This window comes from Seriola dumerili, unplaced genomic scaffold, assembly GCF_002260705.1.
Source record: "Seriola dumerili isolate Sdu_G_001 unplaced genomic scaffold, Sdu_1.0 BDQW01000081.1, whole genome shotgun sequence".
Taxonomy (NCBI): Eukaryota; Metazoa; Chordata; class Actinopteri; order Carangiformes; family Carangidae; genus Seriola; species Seriola dumerili.
Window position 1 is genome coordinate 3647866 of NW_019174336.1, and position 19366 is coordinate 3667231.

Consider the following 19366-nt stretch of genomic DNA (forward strand, 5'->3'; position numbering starts at 1 on the left):
CCCATGTGGGATCTTGACCTGAATATATGTAGTGGAGAGCACCCACATTGCATCACTAACCACTGTGTCCAAACTGAGCGCTCAGCTCACAGTGCAAAAATAATAACATTAAAAATCATCAGCTCAGAGCTAATCCCACCACGGCCTGTAAACATTTTAATACTGGTGATTAGCAGTGATCCTAAACCCCAGACACCCACCCTCCCTCGCAGCCTTCCCAGGCCCCGGCTCCTCTCCCACCCCAGCCCTGGCTCAATATCCCTGGGGAAGCCGGCCAGGCGAGTCCCTGGATTAAGGCCACTCGGTGCTTTGGACCCTCGAGCCCCGAAAGTTAAACCCCTGGATGCTCGCCACTTCATTTCTCTAAGTGCCATCGGCCTTCTTGTTTAGGATTGTTAATTAAAGTTGGATTTATTCAAGTGGCTTTTTGGCAAAAAAAAACAAAAAACAATGCTGCCATTTTCTGTTCTTTTTCTCTTTTTTTTTTAGTGTTTGAGTTGAGTTTTTGAATTATAGAGTCTCTCTGTCTGTCTCTTTGTCCATCTATTCTATCTGCCTTTTTTTAATTTGTGTGTGTGAGAAAGTGGGATGCTGTGTTTCAGGGGAGGGTGGAGATTTTTTTCAGATGAGCGAGCAGATGTTGCAGTTTCTCAAGGGGGATTTATGTCAGATAGGAACATGCACACACACACACACACACACACGCGCGCACAAACGCACACACCGGGCTTCATGTCATTATGTATGCATTTCAACAGTCAACAACATCTACACACTACACAAAGGTCCCAGAGTTAGAGACTAGATTTTAACTATTAACATGCTGCTTTCAAGGAATAATTCAAAGTTCAAATTAAAGTGATGGAATGAAGTTTGGTCTGGTTCTAACAGCTGACTCCAGATTTACTCAGTGTTTGTGTAAACTACTAAAGACTATTTCATTTTACTTCTTTATAGAAGAAGTTACACAGTCTTTCTTCTGCCACCACAGTCTTACTTGGTCTGGTATGACCAGCAGCTAATGCTGACTAATGTGCTGACTTGATTACTCTTCTCTGTGTGTGCTACACTTACACTGTATTTTAAATGGCCTGCACTTTCATCTGCACTTTTTGGTCTTATTGACCATTCAAAGCGCTTTACAGTGGAAGCAACATTCACATATTCACACACACATTCATACAACTTTTCCGAGCACATGTAGCACATTTTTACTATAGACACACATTCACACGCCGATGGCACATCAGGGGAAATTTAGGGTTCAGTATCTTGCCCAAATGCGGACTGGAGGAACGGGGAATCGAATCAACGATCTTCTGATTAGTGGACCACCCACTCGTACCCCTGAGCCACGCGATACAGATTTAAAACACAGGTACATAAAACACAAAGTAGATGGCATGTTGTGTCTTACCAGGATACATGTTTGTTGTGTCCTGCTTGTGGTCCAACTCAGTCATGTCACTGAAAAATCGAACTTACCATTGCATTTATATTACATTACTGGACTCACAATGGACAGTATCAAAGTATCAAAACTGACGCAGCAGAACTAAAGAGATATCGTCTTGTTTATTCCACACGTTCCACACTTCTTCCTTGTCAAAACCTGGTGCCTACATTACCAACAATGCAACTTGATCACTGAAAGTTCTGTGGAAGATTCGGGTGTGTTATGCTAGTAGCAGCTAGCGTAGCCATGAGCCTATAACCTCAAGCTGAGATGAGGAGCGGGCGGAGGCTTGATAAACTCACTTCTCTCCAGAAGGATTAGCTCCCTCTGGAGGCACAATGCTTTGTACAACTTTGTTCATATGCAATAGTGCCCCCAACACCTGTAAACAAACTGATGTGTAAAATCAGTGGAATTCCTCTTTAATGATAATGTCTTTAAGTAACTGGCTCAAGAGAATCTTTGGTAATGAAAGGAAATCCAATCTGGCATCATCCCATAATTAACCTACCACTTGTAGCCACAATGTTCGCTCTTAAGTGGTGCATAGTCTGCAATAGTAATGTCATATACACATATAATTAGGAATGTTTGTTTTTGTCTAATCCATTGCCAAGTCCAGGAATTTGCTAAAGTCTAGCATCCACCATTGCCATTAAACAGCTGTGCTCACATGACATTGCGCGCAATGGTATAACATACCCAGAACTGTTAAAGCAATAGCATTATCTAAACTGTATGGTAAATTTATATTGTCAGTCATATTACCCACCACTAACCTGATACATCTGCTACTCAGACTCTTGCTTAACAGTTTTTTGGGGGTCTGTTATTGTGTTCAACTCTTTCAGCACTCGACCGATTCCTCTTCCTCCCAGTCACCACTCAGTCCTCACCAGACCAATGAAGAAGAGGCAGAGCAGGCCTGGAGAGCCAGTCATAAGAAACCATCTACAGGCCTGTCCCGTAGTACAAAGCTGCAAAGAGCTGGCAGCGTCAAAGACCTGATCAGTAAATTCTCTGGTACGGATCCAGTCTCTCCTTCCGGTTCCCCTCAAAGTCCCGGTTTAGGAGTAGGACAAGCCTTGAAGTCTGCTTCTGCAGTGGCTCTCAAGACCACACCGAGCAGCGCTGGACCAGAGGAGAGTCCAGTTCCCTGCATCACTGTGACTCCTCCTCTCAGGCAAACCAGTCAGAAGGAGACTCAGTCAGCTCAGAGAGGCATCAAAAGTAATCAGATCACTGCGCGCATTGATTGTCCAGTAGGAGGCAGAGCTGCGAACTCTGGTTCAGAACCAAGGAGCAAAACACAAACCACAGACTCTGGTCGAGGCTCAGTGGCTGACTCTGGAATGGGATCGGTAAGAAAAAAAAAACAATTCACGACCAACAATTTTGATGCCTTTGCATGAAATGCAAATCTTGCATCTTCTCTACATGGAGACGGCACGGCAGCATGGCACTACAGGTTTTTTAAGCGCATCTCCTTGCATGATTAAAGCACCGCACTCAATCCGCATGATGACTCGAATACTCGAACCACGGCGAGACTCTAAAGCACTTGCTCTTCAATCGTACTAATCAAAATGGCCTCACAGATGTAAATTTCACTCTTTGATTCTTTCCCTGTTGCAGTTTTTGTCTTGGTACTAAAATAATAACAAACTTGCTATGACTGTGCGATTTTTACTGCATGAAGTGATGAAACTGTTGTTTGCTTGAGTTTCTGTCTGATACATGGTGATGGAAACAGGAGTCCAGCAGCTTATTGTAGCGTATTATCTACAGTGTGTGCAAAGGTGGGACAAATTATTGCTTTGCAAATCAAAAGACTTGGCTATGCAATTCTGAGTCAATCCCCAACAAGCTCCAAGCAAAACCCAAGTCCAAACTTTGTGTTTCAAGTGAGAAATTATTTTGTCGGTCTATACAAACGCAACTTTCTCTCCTGCTTGAGCAAAATGATTAGCTGGTGTTTCATTGATTCAATATATATTTGTTTGTCCGGAAAATGATGAGTTGATTTCCTGCACACTTTACAAAACACACCTTTCAATCTGTGGATGTGTAGGGTATCAAATCAATACAAGTCAAAAGGTTGAAGTCCAAGTGAAGTCACGAGTAACTGAATTCTAGGTCTGCAGGATGTGGAACTAGGCAGCTGTTTGCTAATATGTTAGCCATAACAACTTGTATATTGATAATATGTCAGAGCTGAGTGTTTTCCAGCTTCTGTGGAGTTCTTCTGCCCCCTAGTGGCCAGGGAAGACATTTAATACAAGTTTAAAGAAACCCCAGTTAATGCCTCGGTGAAGGCACTATAACTGAAAATATTTGAAATAAAGAAGAATACACTTTTTTTCCCCCTGGACAAGGGTAAATCAGTGTGTTGATTCTCACTTTACCTCCTTTCTGTGTTGTTTTTATTTGTCAAGTTGCTCCTTTTCAGTTTTTATGTACTGAGAACTTTCCTGTCTATTTAATCTTACCTGTTTGTACCATATATTCATCTTCTCTCTGCTGTCAATCACTGATCACACCAGCAAATGCTCAGTAAATTCATCCTTGTCAGTGTTGTATGTCTGGGTACCTGGGTTTATCACAGTGTTCTTGTGCATACATGTTGATGCAGATGTATTTTCATCTGTCGTCCAGGTTTATTTAATCCCTCCTTCACGTTCTGTCCCTCTTCTCCAGGAGTCTGAATTTGATCCAAACAAGCAGCTGGACAGCCCGTCAGAGGAGGAGCCCTCCACACCCAAAGTCGTGTCGACCAGTCAGAACCCAAAATATCAGCTGTTCCTCAACAACGAGATGAAGACCAACGGGCTGAGTGGCAGTGCAGATGGCCCAGGAGGCGGTGGGTCAGCTGCGGAGAACGGCCCCAGGCTGGCCCGATGGGAGACCAACCGGCTGGGGGTGAACCACTACAAAGGGTCCCTGGAGTCCCTGGCCTCACGGGACTGGGACAGTGTGTCTGACAGGGTGAGTGAGGTGGACCATGGAGTCTGTGTATGTGTGTTTGTGTGAGTCAGATCACGCAGATTAGAGATAAGAGAGTTTTTATGATAATCAGATGCAGTTTTACTGCTGGATGAAACACAGAACCAGTTATTAAACAGTGCCATCTTCTGGATAAAGCACTGCTTCAAGTTCTGTTATATAATTCAAAAAAAATCATCTTTTACCATCTCTTACTATTGAAACCTAAAAGTCTTGGACACAGGCTTAAATGATCTCACTGTCAAAGTGAATAAAGTTAAATTAATTGGTGATTTTTGCAGTGCGCTGAATGTTATTACAAACTATGTTTGTTGCCTTGTTTTTAGATCACAAAATTCTGAAGACCTTCAACAGTTCATGTTGTAGAGGTTTTATGTTCATTTCAGAACTCTTTTATCCTGAATCTAATTAGATCCACCATTATTAGAATATGGCACTTATAAACAACTGCGAAATTATATGGTTAAATGGCAAAAACAGAAATATATCCCATCTGCAATATTTCTGGCACATACTGAAAATCTTTGTTATTTACCATTTATAATCCAGTTAATGTCATATGTAGCATTCATAAAACAAAGTTTTTCTGTTCCAGTTATTGGACCGCACCGTCTCATGGACAAAACACAGTTTTAAGGTTTCCTGATTGGCCGTCCTGGTCACCTGACCGTTATCACAAGATTCAATTATGTCAGAGTTCCTCAACTTCCTCTGGTCTTTTGTGCTGTTTTTAGATATTATAATTCTCAAGTGAAAAATATGGTTGAGAAACTCTGAATTACACAGTGACTGAAACCACTGTCAAATTTAATCTAATCAATGGCACCTTTCATGCAAAATTACAATATCTTTATCTTATTTATTTGACTCACTCAACAGCAATTTACCACGTGCAATCATCCAATCATATAATGATCCTGTTAAAGTGATAAATATCTTTTTCATTTGTCATTTTTTATCTTTAATAAGTATAATAACATTGTCTCTGTTTTTTTGATGAACATGTTAAAGAGCTTCACTGACGAGGTTAACGTTTATTTTCATCTAGATGTTTTTAATTAACACATTTTACGTTTAAATTCTATCTGAAAATCAGTTTCGAATCTGAACACCTCAGTGTTCAGATTTATTGCATTATCAGGGTTGTTGAACACGCTGAGTAGATACTGTATAACAGTTTGCAACAGTGTCTGTGCTGCAGCCTCGCTTCTGTTTATTCCTTGTTTTATACTGAAGTGACAACACACCTCATTCACTCTGCACTTCTCAGTTTGTTGTCAGGCAAATCGTTGGCTTTTGTCCGCTCCCTCTCTGTTGTTCATATCTCTCTCTCTTTCCTTTGCTCATCGAACGGAGCCATAACGTCAGTCTTGTGTTGTTTGTTTGTTTGTTTGTTTGTTTACAGCTGGGTGTTGTTGACAGCCCTCCCAGAGTGTTCAACAGTCCTTACACCACAACTTCCTCCATGGATTACAACCCCATGTACCGAATGTCAGAGTTCAAGGTTTGCAACATTTTCTTTTTTACCAATGGTGGAAAATAAACTTACACAAGTTCTATACTCAAGTACAATTTAAAGTTCTTGTACTTTACTTGAGTATTTTCATATTATGGTACTTTATAATTCTACTACACTACATTTCTCAGGCAAATATTCTACTTTTTACTCTGCTACATTTATTTTACAGCTTTAGTTACAATTTACTGTTCAGATTAATATTTTACATAAAAAAATACGATAAAATATAAAAATTACTGAAGATTAAAGAAGTGGTTCAAAAATATTTGGCTTGTGACCCTTTATGGAAAAATCCATGTCTAGTTGGAGTTCATTCTCACAGGTTTTTAATATCTCTAAAATGTTAGCAACAAAGAGATATTTCCCATAAGATATTTTTGTTTATCAGAATTTTTTTTTTTCTTCTTTCGACTCAGATCAATCATCTCACAGCCCCTCAGATTTATCTGTTCACCCTTTAGGATCCTGGCACCTGTTGGGAATCACTGGACCTAACGATCTAACTGTATATAAAGTTGTTAAAACCAGCTTCACCTCCAGTAGCTACAGTCGTAATCTAATAATGTGGTATATAATTATATCTCAGTCACAGGGGACATTTCTCTGCAGACCTTTGATACTTAAAGTACATTCCCCCCCCCCCCCCCCCTCAAATCCAGACTCAGGGTGGACTGTCTCCTGCCACCTCCGAGATGAACCTGTACAGCTACAACAGTCGCAGCACCAGTCCGGTGGGCATCCAGACGCCCACCCTCGCCTCCCCCCGCCCCCGATTCTCCGCCTACGACACTCTGTTGAAGAGGAGGGCCGAGGTCACCAACACTGTACGTTTACTGACGCGTGCACGGATGACATACACCCCACCATCACTTCCACACTATCACTATCACGTGTTTACATGTTCACATATATGTGATATATGTTTCTGCTACAGGTGGTACCCACCCACTACAGCATGCGCTCTGCCACTCTGGGGGCGCCCAATAAAAAAGACTACATAGAGGAACTGACCAAACAGCTGAACGCCTGTCAGAAGGTAGGCCTCGTTGGGTTGATGCTCTGTATGGTTTGTTACCACAAGAAGGAATCCAGATGTCAGATGGATGCCAGACATAAAAGAATACAGCTGAAACTACATTCAACTCACATCAGTGCACTTTAGAGGACACACAGTAGCAGAGGTGTCGAGCCAGAATGTCTGTAGCACGAAGTGGTTTTATGATTTGAACCCATGTTGTCACAGTTATTCGTCTTCTGACAGTGTTTTTGATGGTGATGGTGTGTGTGTGTGTGTGTGTGTGTGTTCTCTGCAGCGGAACCAGTTCCTGGAGGCAGAGAGTGTGGAGATGGATAAGGAGAGGAACCAGATCAGGTCTGTGTTTTTGTCTCTCTTTCTGTCCTTCCCTCTTGAACTTGTTTGTCTTTTCCTTGTGAAAATAGACAACACAAGCTGAGAATCTGGCTGTAGTGCGCTCAGGGTGTGGTCAGTACACCGTGACATCACTGGTGGGTGTGGCTGTGTGTGACATGTTTGAAACGTTAAGCCTTTCATACAGAAGAGGTTGGTATTAAGTAGCTTCTCAAAGAATTTAAGGTAAGGTAAGTGGGCGGACAGTACAAAAAAACGCCAAATGTCAATATACATTTTTTTTTTTAAAAGATAAATAATAGAAATTAGTATAATTTGTACAAAACAAAAATTAATTTAATAAAGCAAAACACTGAATTTAAAAATTAAGTTGATTTCAATCTGAAGTAAATCTGAAGCCTTTCTGCTCCTGTAACCACACCCACCCGTGATGTCACGATGTACTGACCACACCCTCAGTAAACACCTGCTTCACTGCAGCAGTGTGAGCTCTGTCACCAGTGCAGGGTCAGCAGAAACAGGACTCTCAGCTGGTGTGAAGTTACTCTCGAACTGCTCTCGTACCTTGGCTTCACTCTCTGTCGTCTCAGTGTAAACCTCAAGCCTGACAGTTGTCTCTCTCTCTCTCTCTCTCTCTCTCTCTCTCTCTCTCTCTCTCTCTCTCTCTGAAGGTTTGAGATGCGCGGTCTTCTGGTGAACAAAGAGGACCTGCTGAGGACCAACACTCAGCTGACCAATGAGCTGAAGAGGATGAGGGAGCAGATGGTAGAGATGGAGAGAGAGAAACAGTCCATGGGAGAGAGATTCAGAGAGATGGAGGTATGAAGGGGTGGATGGGTGGATAGATGGATGGAAAGATACTGGAGCTATACAGTTTCATGATGACTCTCGTCTTGTCTTGTGCAGATTGAGGTGAAGCAGGCCCGCGACATGATGGTGGAGGCCAACACTCAGGAGTACGCCTTCAACTTCCTCCAGCAGTCCCTCAAAAACAAGATCCAGGACGCTGAGGTGCACATTCTCACACAGCAGCAGCAAATATCAAAAACTAGAGCAGGTCAACCCTACATACTGATTCTGAAAACTAGATTATTGCATAGACCTTTACGTCTCTGTGTGACGGCCGACTGCAGTTTTATACCAATACACAGATGTAGAAATTCTTAAACCTCTCTCCTTTATCCTGCAGGAGTTAACTACAAAAATGTGCTTTTATTTTTCTTTGAGTCAAAAGTTAAAAGTTAAATGACAAGGTTTGACAAGACAGACAGTACAGGACATTCAGCTTTACTTCAAAAGTAAACTGCTGAATTTCATTCTCTCATTCTCATTTTTCACAACAAAATATTTACAGATTCCAGAGGAGCTGAGAACTTTGAAGGGCCATATGAAACCCCTTACTATAACATTGAGTAGTGTCACCACAGCCCACTGCTATTGGCAGACTTTGAGTGTTTTAGCCCATTAACTGCCATCATTTACATCCCTCAGGTTTTAAATTGACTCCCTTTCTTCCAGGCAGCCTCTGGTGTCATTTCATTTCTATGAAAATCAACTAGCATAGATGAAACTCCCTGATAATAATCCATTTAACAATCAAGAATACTATAATCCATCACAGTCGACATCACATTTGGTTTCATTTGTCAGGTTGCAGATGAAAGGATGGACTACTTTCAAAATGTTTCTTTGTTGGTGCATTCAGGTGTTCATGGGAATTTCCATCAACACACATGGTGTCTTAAGAAACAAAGGTCTGAACTGTGTGTGTGTGTGTGTGTGTTTTGTGTTCAGGAGAATCTGGACAAGCAGACGCAGCACGCTAAGACTCTTGCTGACAAGTTGTGGCTGGCAGAGAGACAGCTGGAGGAGCTGGAGGTCGACAAAGACACCAAAAACAAGAGGACGTCTGAACTCAACACCACCATCGTCAGACTGGAGACAGAGGTACAGAGCCGGTTTCTTTTCAATGAATAAAACTGTCCCACTTCATTTTATAGGTCCTGTATTTTCCTTCATGTTTTTCCTTTGAAATCACATGTAAAAGAAAATGTAGTTAAGTTTTTAATTATAAAGAAAACAGACACAAAGTTTAGCGTTAGTTATGAGTTTAGTTGGTTGCGTTGAGTTTTAAATCCAAGTAAATATTCATTTATTATTGCAGACTTTATCTCAGATGTTCACTGCACATATTTATCACTGCTCATACAAATGTGTAACATCCTGTGTGTTCCCAGCTGAGCGAGGCCGTACAGCTGTCCACGCAGACCGCAGCAGAGATGAGCCTGCATCAGAAGCTGCGTGAGGACGCCCAGCTGAGGGTGGATGAGCTGGAGGAGTCTCTGCTGGAGAAGGACCAGGAGCTGCAGAAACTGGAGGCCCTCGTCAGCAAACTGCAGGGAGAGGTACTCCACCTGTCTGACACTTTGGTTGATGCGGGACTGAGTTCCCATCAGCCTCAGCTGTAGTTTGCATACATAACACATGCATGTCACATTTTCTGGCATCTTGGTCGTTTGGTGTCACCTGGTTTTATGTTGTTGGATCAATGAAACTAACTTAAAAACATAAAGCTCCTCATTTTGAATAATGTCTGAAAACACCTTTAGTATGAAAGCAGCCTCAGGATGTATGTTCTTACATGTGTGTGTGTGCAGGTCTCTGGTAAGCTGATCGATAAGGAGCGGACACTAGAGGAGGAGATCCAGCTGAGAGAGAGGATACAGCTGCAGTGTAAGCAGGCGGAGAGGACGGTGGACGACCTCCACATGGAGCTGCATAGCACAAACCAGGCCAGAGACGACCTGTCCAAACAACTCAAACAGGCTCAGGTACTGATCGGTAAACCCAAACACTGCCACAATGGTTCTTATTCAAAGGCTCAGTAATTTCCTTGAACAGCTGGGAACTGTAGTTTTTTAGCAAACACCACTCAAACAGGAGGAGATGGTGGAGATGCTGCACCAGTGAGTGTTTGCAGCAGCAGGGTGGTGAATGTAGGTCTGATACATTCATTAGTGTGTTTTTAACCCCACAATACTTGAGTAAATTACATTCACTGGGCCTCATTCACCAACATCTTCTTAAGTATTTCCTTAAATTCTTTCTCAAGTTGTTCTTAAGAAAATTCTTAAGAAAACTCTACGTCAGATTCATGAACGTGTTTCTTAAACCGTAGAATTGTGCGCGCCTGTGATTGATGAATGCCAATCTCCTCGTTAACTGAAAGCGCGTGCCAGTTGGCCCTAATTAGCGTAGGTAAACGCCTGAAAGTGCCCTTAAAAGGACGTGAGACTGAAGGGTCGTGTGCAGACACAGACAGAAGTCACAAGGAGATACCGTAAAGGAAAGTTGAGAAAATGCCAAAATGAAAATCTAAAGACGGAGCACCGGAATCAAAACGCAAAAGGAACTGGAGAAGTGGAGGTACTGCTGCAGGAAGTGAGCCGCAAACAAGGGGTTAAATGTAAATGTAGCGTTCATTTATTTTAAAAGACCATAATGCTTTGTAAAATAACAATTTTAAATATGATTAATGACACAAATATTATTGTTATTTAAATAATATAATATTATATAACTGTAGAACAGAAGAAAACGCAATAACCACTTATTTTGCTCAAACATGTCAGCACAACACAACAATGTGCGTAAGAGTGCTCTTGAGTGTGCGTAGATTCTTTTCTCACCTAAGAACAAATCCCATATAAGAAAACATTAATGTCAGAATCTTCGTAAAAAGCGCTAAAATGGGCTTTAAGAAGAAATTTCTACTTAAGAATAGTTGGTAAATGAGGCCCAATGTTGGGTTTGGTCTTTTCATAGATCCTTTAAATAAATTCATTGATAGATCTCGGCTATGAGCAGCAATAACACAGAGATATCTATTAGTATCAACCTGCAAATGACTGCAGACCTGTAACTGAGATTAAACATATCCTCCTTTTTTCATCCAGGATAAATAAAAAAATTAGCAATTATTTTTTAATTTCCTGAGTGTTTCATCCTTAAACTGTTCACACTGTGTGTGTTTACATGCATGACCTAATGATTCAAACAGAGATGTCCACTTAAATTAATCATTCATGAAAACCATCAGAGTTTGGGGTTAATGGGGCATTAATTATGCAAATCCTGTTTAGCAATCACTGTGCTAATTCCATAATCCCAAATATTCATCATGTCTCTATTTCTGAAGATACTTAATCTGTCCCATTTCTAAATAACCTGACAACAGTTGTCATCATGGGGACTGACCTCAGATCAGAAGCTGTCTGAGCAAAGTTTGTTTGGATGATGACTTATTATTATTTTAACTGTGTCTCTTTCAGGAGAAGATGATCGACCTGGAGAGCGATCTGGAGGAGCTGCACGACAGTGAGCAGAGATGGGCTGCCAAACACAAGAGAGCTATTGAACAGGTACACGCAGAGGAAACAGGAGAGAAGGTTACTGAAAATATTCATATGTTGTTGGTTATTGACACATTTTCTGTGTTTGTGGCCAGTTGGAGCAGCTGCAGCTGAAGCTGATTCAGGAGAAAGATCTGAATGACGAGCTGGAGACTGAGAAGGCTGTCATGGAGAGACAGGTATTGTGTGTGGGTGTGTGTTTGGTGTGTGTGTGTGTGTGTGTGTGAGTGTGTGTGTTTTCATTTCTTCTTTTAGTCACCAGTCTAGAAGAAATGTTATGAGTTCAGCATCAAACTTTGGTCCTTTACTCACCAACAGCTGTCTCCAGAGGTGGAAAGCCACCCTCTTGTTTTGCCTCTATTTCTATTACATCTTGTCTTCTCCCGAAGTTAGCATGCTGACCAGCTAGCCCCAGCCGGGTTGGCCAATCTCATCAGTTTCCAATCACTGTAGCATCCAGTCTGCACTGAAGCAGTAGCTCTGCTCAGAGGGAGCATTAACTTTATTCATATCACTTTACATTTACATTTACTTCATTCGTAGCCTATATTTTGAAGACTTGGATTCCAAGGTCTCGTCACTTTTCCGATACCGAGTCACTCTAGCATCCAGAAGTAGCTGCTCAGAGGACGTATTATAATTGCTAATCTTGTAAACGTAACAATGGCTGAAACTCTTGTATAGCCACTCTCTCTGCAAGAAACCACTCACAAATAAGAGATAAAGCTACACTAAATGATGATCATCAATGACAATCTTACATGAATTGTGACCAGCATACACACTGAGCAGGACATTTTACACATTAAACAAACCTGAAACTAGTGGACAAAGTATGTAATGACACTGTCTCCAAACTGTAACTAAATAGCCACCATACAATCAGATACATCTGTGATAAGCTAATGTTGGCCTCAGTCAGGCTCTGATGATCATTCTGAGACACATTATTGCCAAAGCAATGTATGAATGAGCCTTCAGTATATCAACAACACCAATTAAAAAACTGTACATGTAAGCATGTAAATAATCAACACTGGAGGAACAGAGGTAAACAGAGTCGAGTGCTTGTAAATACTTAATCTCTGATTTTAAATCTTTTTTCTGTGTGCAGTTGCGTGAGCTGCGTCTGGAGGTGGAGGACCTTCAGAGCTCCAGAGTTCAGGAGGACGTCATCTCCAGGGCAGAGGGCCGTGTCAAAGAGCTGGAGAACTCTCTGAGGACCGAGGAGAGGTCAGTCACATGACTTTTTAGACGAGCAACCATCACCAGTGTCACGTATCAGACGGTGTACTCTTGTCAAAAACTGTTTTTTCTGTTTTTTCATGAGAAACTACAATATGTTCATTAAGCTTTCTGACCATGTTCTTAGTTCACTGTCAGACTTTTATATACATCATTGACTATGTTCACAGTGATTCTCTACAAACAGACTAGGAGGTGTAAATATGACATGATGTTATTTGGGCCTACGTGTAGCTCATCTATTGAACAGTTTCCCTCATCTTAAGCACAACATGGGACCACAGGAGAAAAATCTGTTCTCTGAAGAGTTCACAAAGAAATACTTGATTATGAGCATTGATATTAAAGCCTGTAACAAATAGCCTTAATATGTCATAAACAGTCACAAACAGGTAGAAACAGGAGAGGCTTCTACTGATTATTACAGGAGGATTATTACTCTGTGGTGACAGAGTTTAAATCCTTTCAGTCACTTCTTAATGAGGAATCAGGAACTGCTAAAATACACAACATTGGGCACAAGCTCAACACATATCTGGTTTTACACTCACATGCTGCTGCACATGTGTGTTACGGTGGTTATATGCTATATTGCATAAATATAGTATAGTATATTGCATATACAGATCCCTGTCTTTACAGTTGATGATTAGCAGATGAATTTCTCAGTGGTTTGTCTTTTGAATTCCTGCATTACAAAATACTGTGGTCAGTCTGCTTTGATTTCACACCAAAAAACTGCACCAAACTCCTTTTACCTTATCTGCACTATTATAACCTCATAAAAGCAAACCAATAACAACTGGACTTGAAAACTGCTGATAAACTGAGGTTATTTTTACCAATTGTAACAGAACAGGTAAAAAAAAAAAAAAAGAAAAAAAAAACTCAAATCTTTACTGCTGCGGTGATAGAAAAAGACAGATGATGGATGCAGGGGTAGCTGTTCAGATTGACTGGTATGCAGCAGTGTCATCTACCAGTTAGAGGGCATGGGAAGGCAGAATACAAGGCCATTAGTTTCAATTCAAACAGTGTTTCAAGTCTAACAGTACCATTTTTTGTGCAGAATCATTGATTGTAAAAGAAGAAAAAACACAAATCCTTGGTTTATTGGCTAATTTTTGTGCATTTTGTGTTTTTTTTTTTGCAGGAACAAGTCTGTTCTGACAAACACCATCAGTAAACTGGAGAGGAGGATCAATGAGCTGAGCGATCAGATGGAGGAGGAGAACAGGGTAGCCAATGAACAAAAAGATCTGGTGAGACACACACACACACACACACACACACACACACACACACACACACACACACACACACACACACAAGCATACGCACTTGTCCCACATAAGGGCAGTTGAGTGTTGCAGAGCAGTCTGATCATGTGCCTGACAAATAAAAATATACAGGATGTTTAGAGGAGTTTCCTGGCTGCAGTATGCAGCAGGCAGTTATACTGACAAACTTCATGTTTATCAAAACAATTGCACTGATTGGTTTGACAAAATTCTGAAATATAAATACATAAAGAAGCCACAGGATGAAACATGTATTACTGGAAAAACTTCAGTTCAAAGGTTTAGATTGCTTGTATAATCATCAACATTGTAGGTTTGAACATATTTGAACATGTGACGATATCGTCGTCTTTCTTTTTTTTATTTTCTCTTGAAATGCATCGCTTTGGAAAGGTTAAAATTGACTTATTTATGCCAACCAATTTAAGACTGTAAATATTTTCATAATCTTTGGTCATTACTTGTATCTCTCCCCTTTAGATATGATGGGGGGGGGTTTCTATCTTTAGGAAGTTCCCACGTTTGTGGACATAACAGTTTGCTGTGCTTTTAGATAATCTTATTAGAAGATTCCCTTTTTAGGAAATGTCTGTCCTGTAAGAAAATGCCTTTGAAGGTTCTTTTGGGACATTTCTTTCTGTAATATTCCCTTTGTGGCCTTCTGTGTTTGGACACTTGGAGGGAATGCTGTATTGAGACATCGAAAGACATATTCATATGACTTAGGGGCTCGTGCACAAAAGTTAAAATGCAGTGTTAATTCATTAGTTAGCTCCTCAAATGAAATGAGCAGAGAATTGATTGTGCCCAGACCCGTCTGACCAAACTAACCGGAGCTCTGTGATCCTCCAGATGACCCAGAGGATGCGCTCTCTGAAGCGCCAGCTGAACGAGGCGGAGGAAGAGACGAGCAGGAAGGACGCGCAGTACCGCCACACCCAGAGAGAGCTGGCCGAGGAGAGGGAGACGAGCAGCCGGCTGCAGAGACAGCTGCTCGACCAGCACCTGCAGACAAAGTACGCACTGTATACACACACATATTCAGAGTCTGAGGATTAAACTGTCACTCCCTGTTGGCCTGTATGTATTTGTAAAAAGTTTATAGTTGGCCTCTTGATGTAGTGTGCAGCATCAGTATGGTTGCTATGGTTAACAGTGGTTAAAGGGTCAGTTCACCCCAAAAAAGCACTTTCTTACTTACCTTTATGTATGCTATCAGTCATGCAGATAGTTTTAGTTTTATTTTTCTGAGTCACCTGCCTGTTTATATTTATGTTCATCTCCCTCTCTCTTATTCACACACCTTCACATTATTTCCCTGGCAAAAAGAAATCAAACATCGTCTCTCTGTCTCTCTAACAGGCGTAAGGAGACGCTGACGATTCGTCAGACTCTGGATAACCTGAAGCTGGACCTGAGCATCGACGACGAAGAGGACGACCAGCAGCCACAGCAACAAACAAACAGCATCACCAAAGTCTAAACCACACGCTCCATTTATATAAATATTATTTTTAAAAGCACAAAACCGACTACATCTTTACACTGACATTGGCAGTAAACCGGACTCTATCTCACTTTTGGCAAAATGATCTCAACTCCTGACATGTTAATTAACATTATATTTTATTCTTCCTGTAATTTCCTAATAATTACAGAGACAACATTGAGACTAATAGCTGCATTTTATTAGTTGTGTTGACTCTGTAAGCACTTGTTGATTTAAAGAAAAATCTGCTCTATTTCAACACAATTACATATAAATTCATTATGAATTTATCACTGATAGCTTTAAGTTCTCCATATATGTAGAAATATGCTTCCCTGTAGACAGTGTTTCTTACCTGCGAAGCACTGACTAAGGTTACACTTGCAATTTATTGGATATAATTAATTGGAAGGGAAGTCTGTGTCTATAGTATTTTTTTCTATGTACTCAATTACAAAGTTTCTTCCTGGAAGTGTCCTGAGAATTTATTACAAAACTAAAGACTTTAATTATTTATCGCCGTCTCCTGGTGACCGGAAATACAATCCATTTTATTTACATTAAAGACAAAGGGAGAAGCTCCTGGTGGACTCACAGCCTCACTGCCGCTGAAACACATTGATAAACCTTTCAACAATGAGGTCAAGTGCTTCTTTTCATATGATATGACATGACATGTTTTCTCTGCTTGTTTTCCAAAGAGCATCCAATGTGCATCAGCTTGGTGCAGAGAGATGTTGACACATAGTGAAAGGAAAAACCTACTGGTGACAGTAATGAGATGAGAAGGATTTGATTAAGGTGCCTTGAAGATTGTAACCTGCTGTTGTAGTTGCCACTACAGAGAAACAGCTGGAGTCTGTCAGAATCAGCTTTAAACAGACAGAAGTACATTTTGGAGTGTGAATTTTTTTTACAAACCTAAAATTCTGAATGGACACTTTTAATTGTGAGAGACTTCAGTTTGATGAGGTCCAGAATGGTACATCATTTTCACTCAGTGACCTCTCACTGACTCAAAGAATTACTGGTTTCTCATAATGTCAAAACAAACTTCTCGGATTCTGTAGCGTTTGCTTTTATTTGGTGGAGCTTTGCTGACAGTTCTTTTGTGAAGAGGGATTTTCCATGTTAGAAAGTGTTTAGTTTATTATGTATAACACATTCTTCTGCAGTATTTGAACGTATCCCACACTGGTTGTTGACATATTACAATGTAATGACACACAACATGAAATAACTGCAGAGGGAGGGGTTCTTTGGACGTGATTGTAGCTGTTTTTGATTCACTCACAAAAACAATTAAGATTATTTATATTGAATACTTTTTTTGTGCATTTATGTTGTTTTTATGATTTGGAGATTAGTGAGTTTTCTGTATTTGCAGTTGCTGGGCAGGGCAAAAAATACTTTTAGAAAATGAAATTAGTTTAGAATTCAGTTTCAGGTATTTAAGGGGGTTTGCTGCTGTTTGAATGTAATAAGATTTAAGGGATAAGATTTTTTGTGTCAACGAAGAAGACCAAGAAAATCTCACGTCACACTTTCTGTTAATGTGCATCTTGAGATGATTGTATTTTATCCAGACTAAAATCCAGAGTTAGGATGGGTTTACTTAAATTTTTTAAATGTTTAAAACACAACAACTGACATTTTATGTCTAAATGCTGTTTGGATGCAAGATGTCTGTTCGTGCAAAATGTGGCTGAGGGAAAAAACAACATTTATATTGTGTTAGAAACACAGTTCATATGCTATGTGGTTTTCTGTACCATCTGTTAATGTTCTCTATGCTCTTATTTTAGAGGAAATAATTTTTTATTTTTTTTAAAAAAGGAAAATAAGGGCACAGACAGAAATAAACAGGACTGGGTCATTCATTTGAAATCATCAGTAGAAAATGGGGCTCATCACTGGCTTAATTCTTAGATCTTGATCATGGCCAGTCCTGTTATAACAGTCTTCTGCATGTTCTCTGAATCTGAATCTTTTGTATCTGTTAGAAACACATAAAGCTACTGTTCAGATACTCTTTGGATTTTTATGTTTACACATGTTGGTGTATTTTGCTTTTTGGAAAGAGGAGCATAAATTACAAGTTTTCTTTATGAAAGAGTTTCATATTTTAGCTGTTGGGAATATAACTGCTTCAGTGTCACTAGTGTTTTCTCAAAAAAGAAAGTGGCGGTGCCTACAGATATGTAAAAAGAAATGAAATACACTTGACTTATTTTTTTACTACACTTCACATTCTACTGGTTCTACTGTTCTTGGGTATTTATTTTTGTTTTTCATATTCTCTCTTTTGGTGAGAAGTTTGTTAGTGCAAAATGCAAATAAACTCTTCTCCACTCTGAATTCTAGCATGTGTCTTTGTTTTATGAAAAAAACCCTTTTAAAGCAGCTACTTGGAAGTTTTGCTATCGCTACATAGCAAATGTTAGCATTAACAGCTGTTTACTTAGAGAAGAAAGGTTGCGTAGAACTTTACTCATCAAGTTTCCAGTAGTGAAAAGCAACCCTCTTGTTTTGTTTCTATTTCTACCATTTTTCTTTTCTTCTACTGAAGTTAGCATGCTAACCAGCTAGCCCCGGCCCAATTCGCCAGTCTCATCACTTTCCAATACCGAGGCACTTTAGCATTTAGTCTGTCTCCTCCCAGTCTGCCTGAATTTGACTCAGAATGGTATTAACAAAAGAATGAGCAAACAAAAGAGGAGAAACAAACCAAAGAGAAAATATGTAATTTTCAGTTTCAGTAAGTTTCATAAATAGATGAAACAATGCTGTTGAATACCTTACAGCAAATAAGGGGCAGGAGCATTAAGACATCTGCACTTGCATAGGTAAATTTTGCCTGGTGATGGTGCTAGAGGAAACGTGGGGAAGGGAGAATTCTTGCTTAACACTCACGTAAATAGATTATTTAGATGGAAACAAAATGTGAAGGTGATGAGGCCATACAAGTTGTGACGTGTTATGTTCCACTTAAAACATTTATTTGTAACTGAAAATTACAGTTCATTTTGTGACTCAAATGTAATCATCATGGTGTTCATGGTTTTCCCTACAACCAGTATAAACACAAGCTTTCATGATGGGGGATTTCCAGCTTCTGACTGAAAGGGGAGCAGTGATATTTCTGAACACAGCCACAATAAAACCTGAACAATGCCTTTTTTATTTGAATCAGTAAGCCTAGCAACAGACTGTGTCCAAACACAAACAGGGAAGTGGTGAAGTGAACAACAAACACAACAGATTCCAAAGTTAATATAGTACTAATTCATCTTTAATCAGCTGTCGGATCTGACAATGCCTGGATAAATTTACTGCAAAGTCAATCAGTCATCATCAATAACAAATGCTTCTGATAGATAAAATGCAAACAACTGACTACAAATATACTCATCAAAACATACATGTTCAGTTTCAGTTTTTAACACTTTCAAAACCATCTTTTTTTCTACATTTTACAATTGTCATGAGCAAATATATTTTGACATTTTTACTTAAACTGGACAATTCAGTTTCTTTGTCAAAAATAAGTAATATATGAAAAGTGACAAAAG

General features: G+C 40.0%; 1 protein-coding gene across 1 annotated transcript in view; it reads left to right on the forward strand.

The window, feature by feature from the left end:
- LOC111221104 (myosin-11-like) overlaps positions 1-18135 on the forward strand; it is a 67423-nt gene extending 49288 nt beyond the window's left edge. The window contains exons 9-24 of the mRNA XM_022744434.1: positions 4154-4441; positions 5865-5963; positions 6638-6802; positions 6913-7014; positions 7292-7350; positions 8019-8166; positions 8254-8358; positions 9142-9294; positions 9585-9752; positions 10005-10178; positions 11679-11768; positions 11855-11938; positions 12874-12992; positions 14158-14266; positions 15158-15321; positions 15668-18135. Of these exons, the coding sequence (XP_022600155.1) occupies positions 4154-4441; positions 5865-5963; positions 6638-6802; positions 6913-7014; positions 7292-7350; positions 8019-8166; positions 8254-8358; positions 9142-9294; positions 9585-9752; positions 10005-10178; positions 11679-11768; positions 11855-11938; positions 12874-12992; positions 14158-14266; positions 15158-15321; positions 15668-15788 (2148 nt within the window). The 3' untranslated portion in view covers positions 15789-18135. The remainder of the gene's footprint in view (positions 1-4153; positions 4442-5864; positions 5964-6637; positions 6803-6912; positions 7015-7291; positions 7351-8018; positions 8167-8253; positions 8359-9141; positions 9295-9584; positions 9753-10004; positions 10179-11678; positions 11769-11854; positions 11939-12873; positions 12993-14157; positions 14267-15157; positions 15322-15667) is intronic.
- Positions 18136-19366: the final 1231 nt, after the last annotated feature.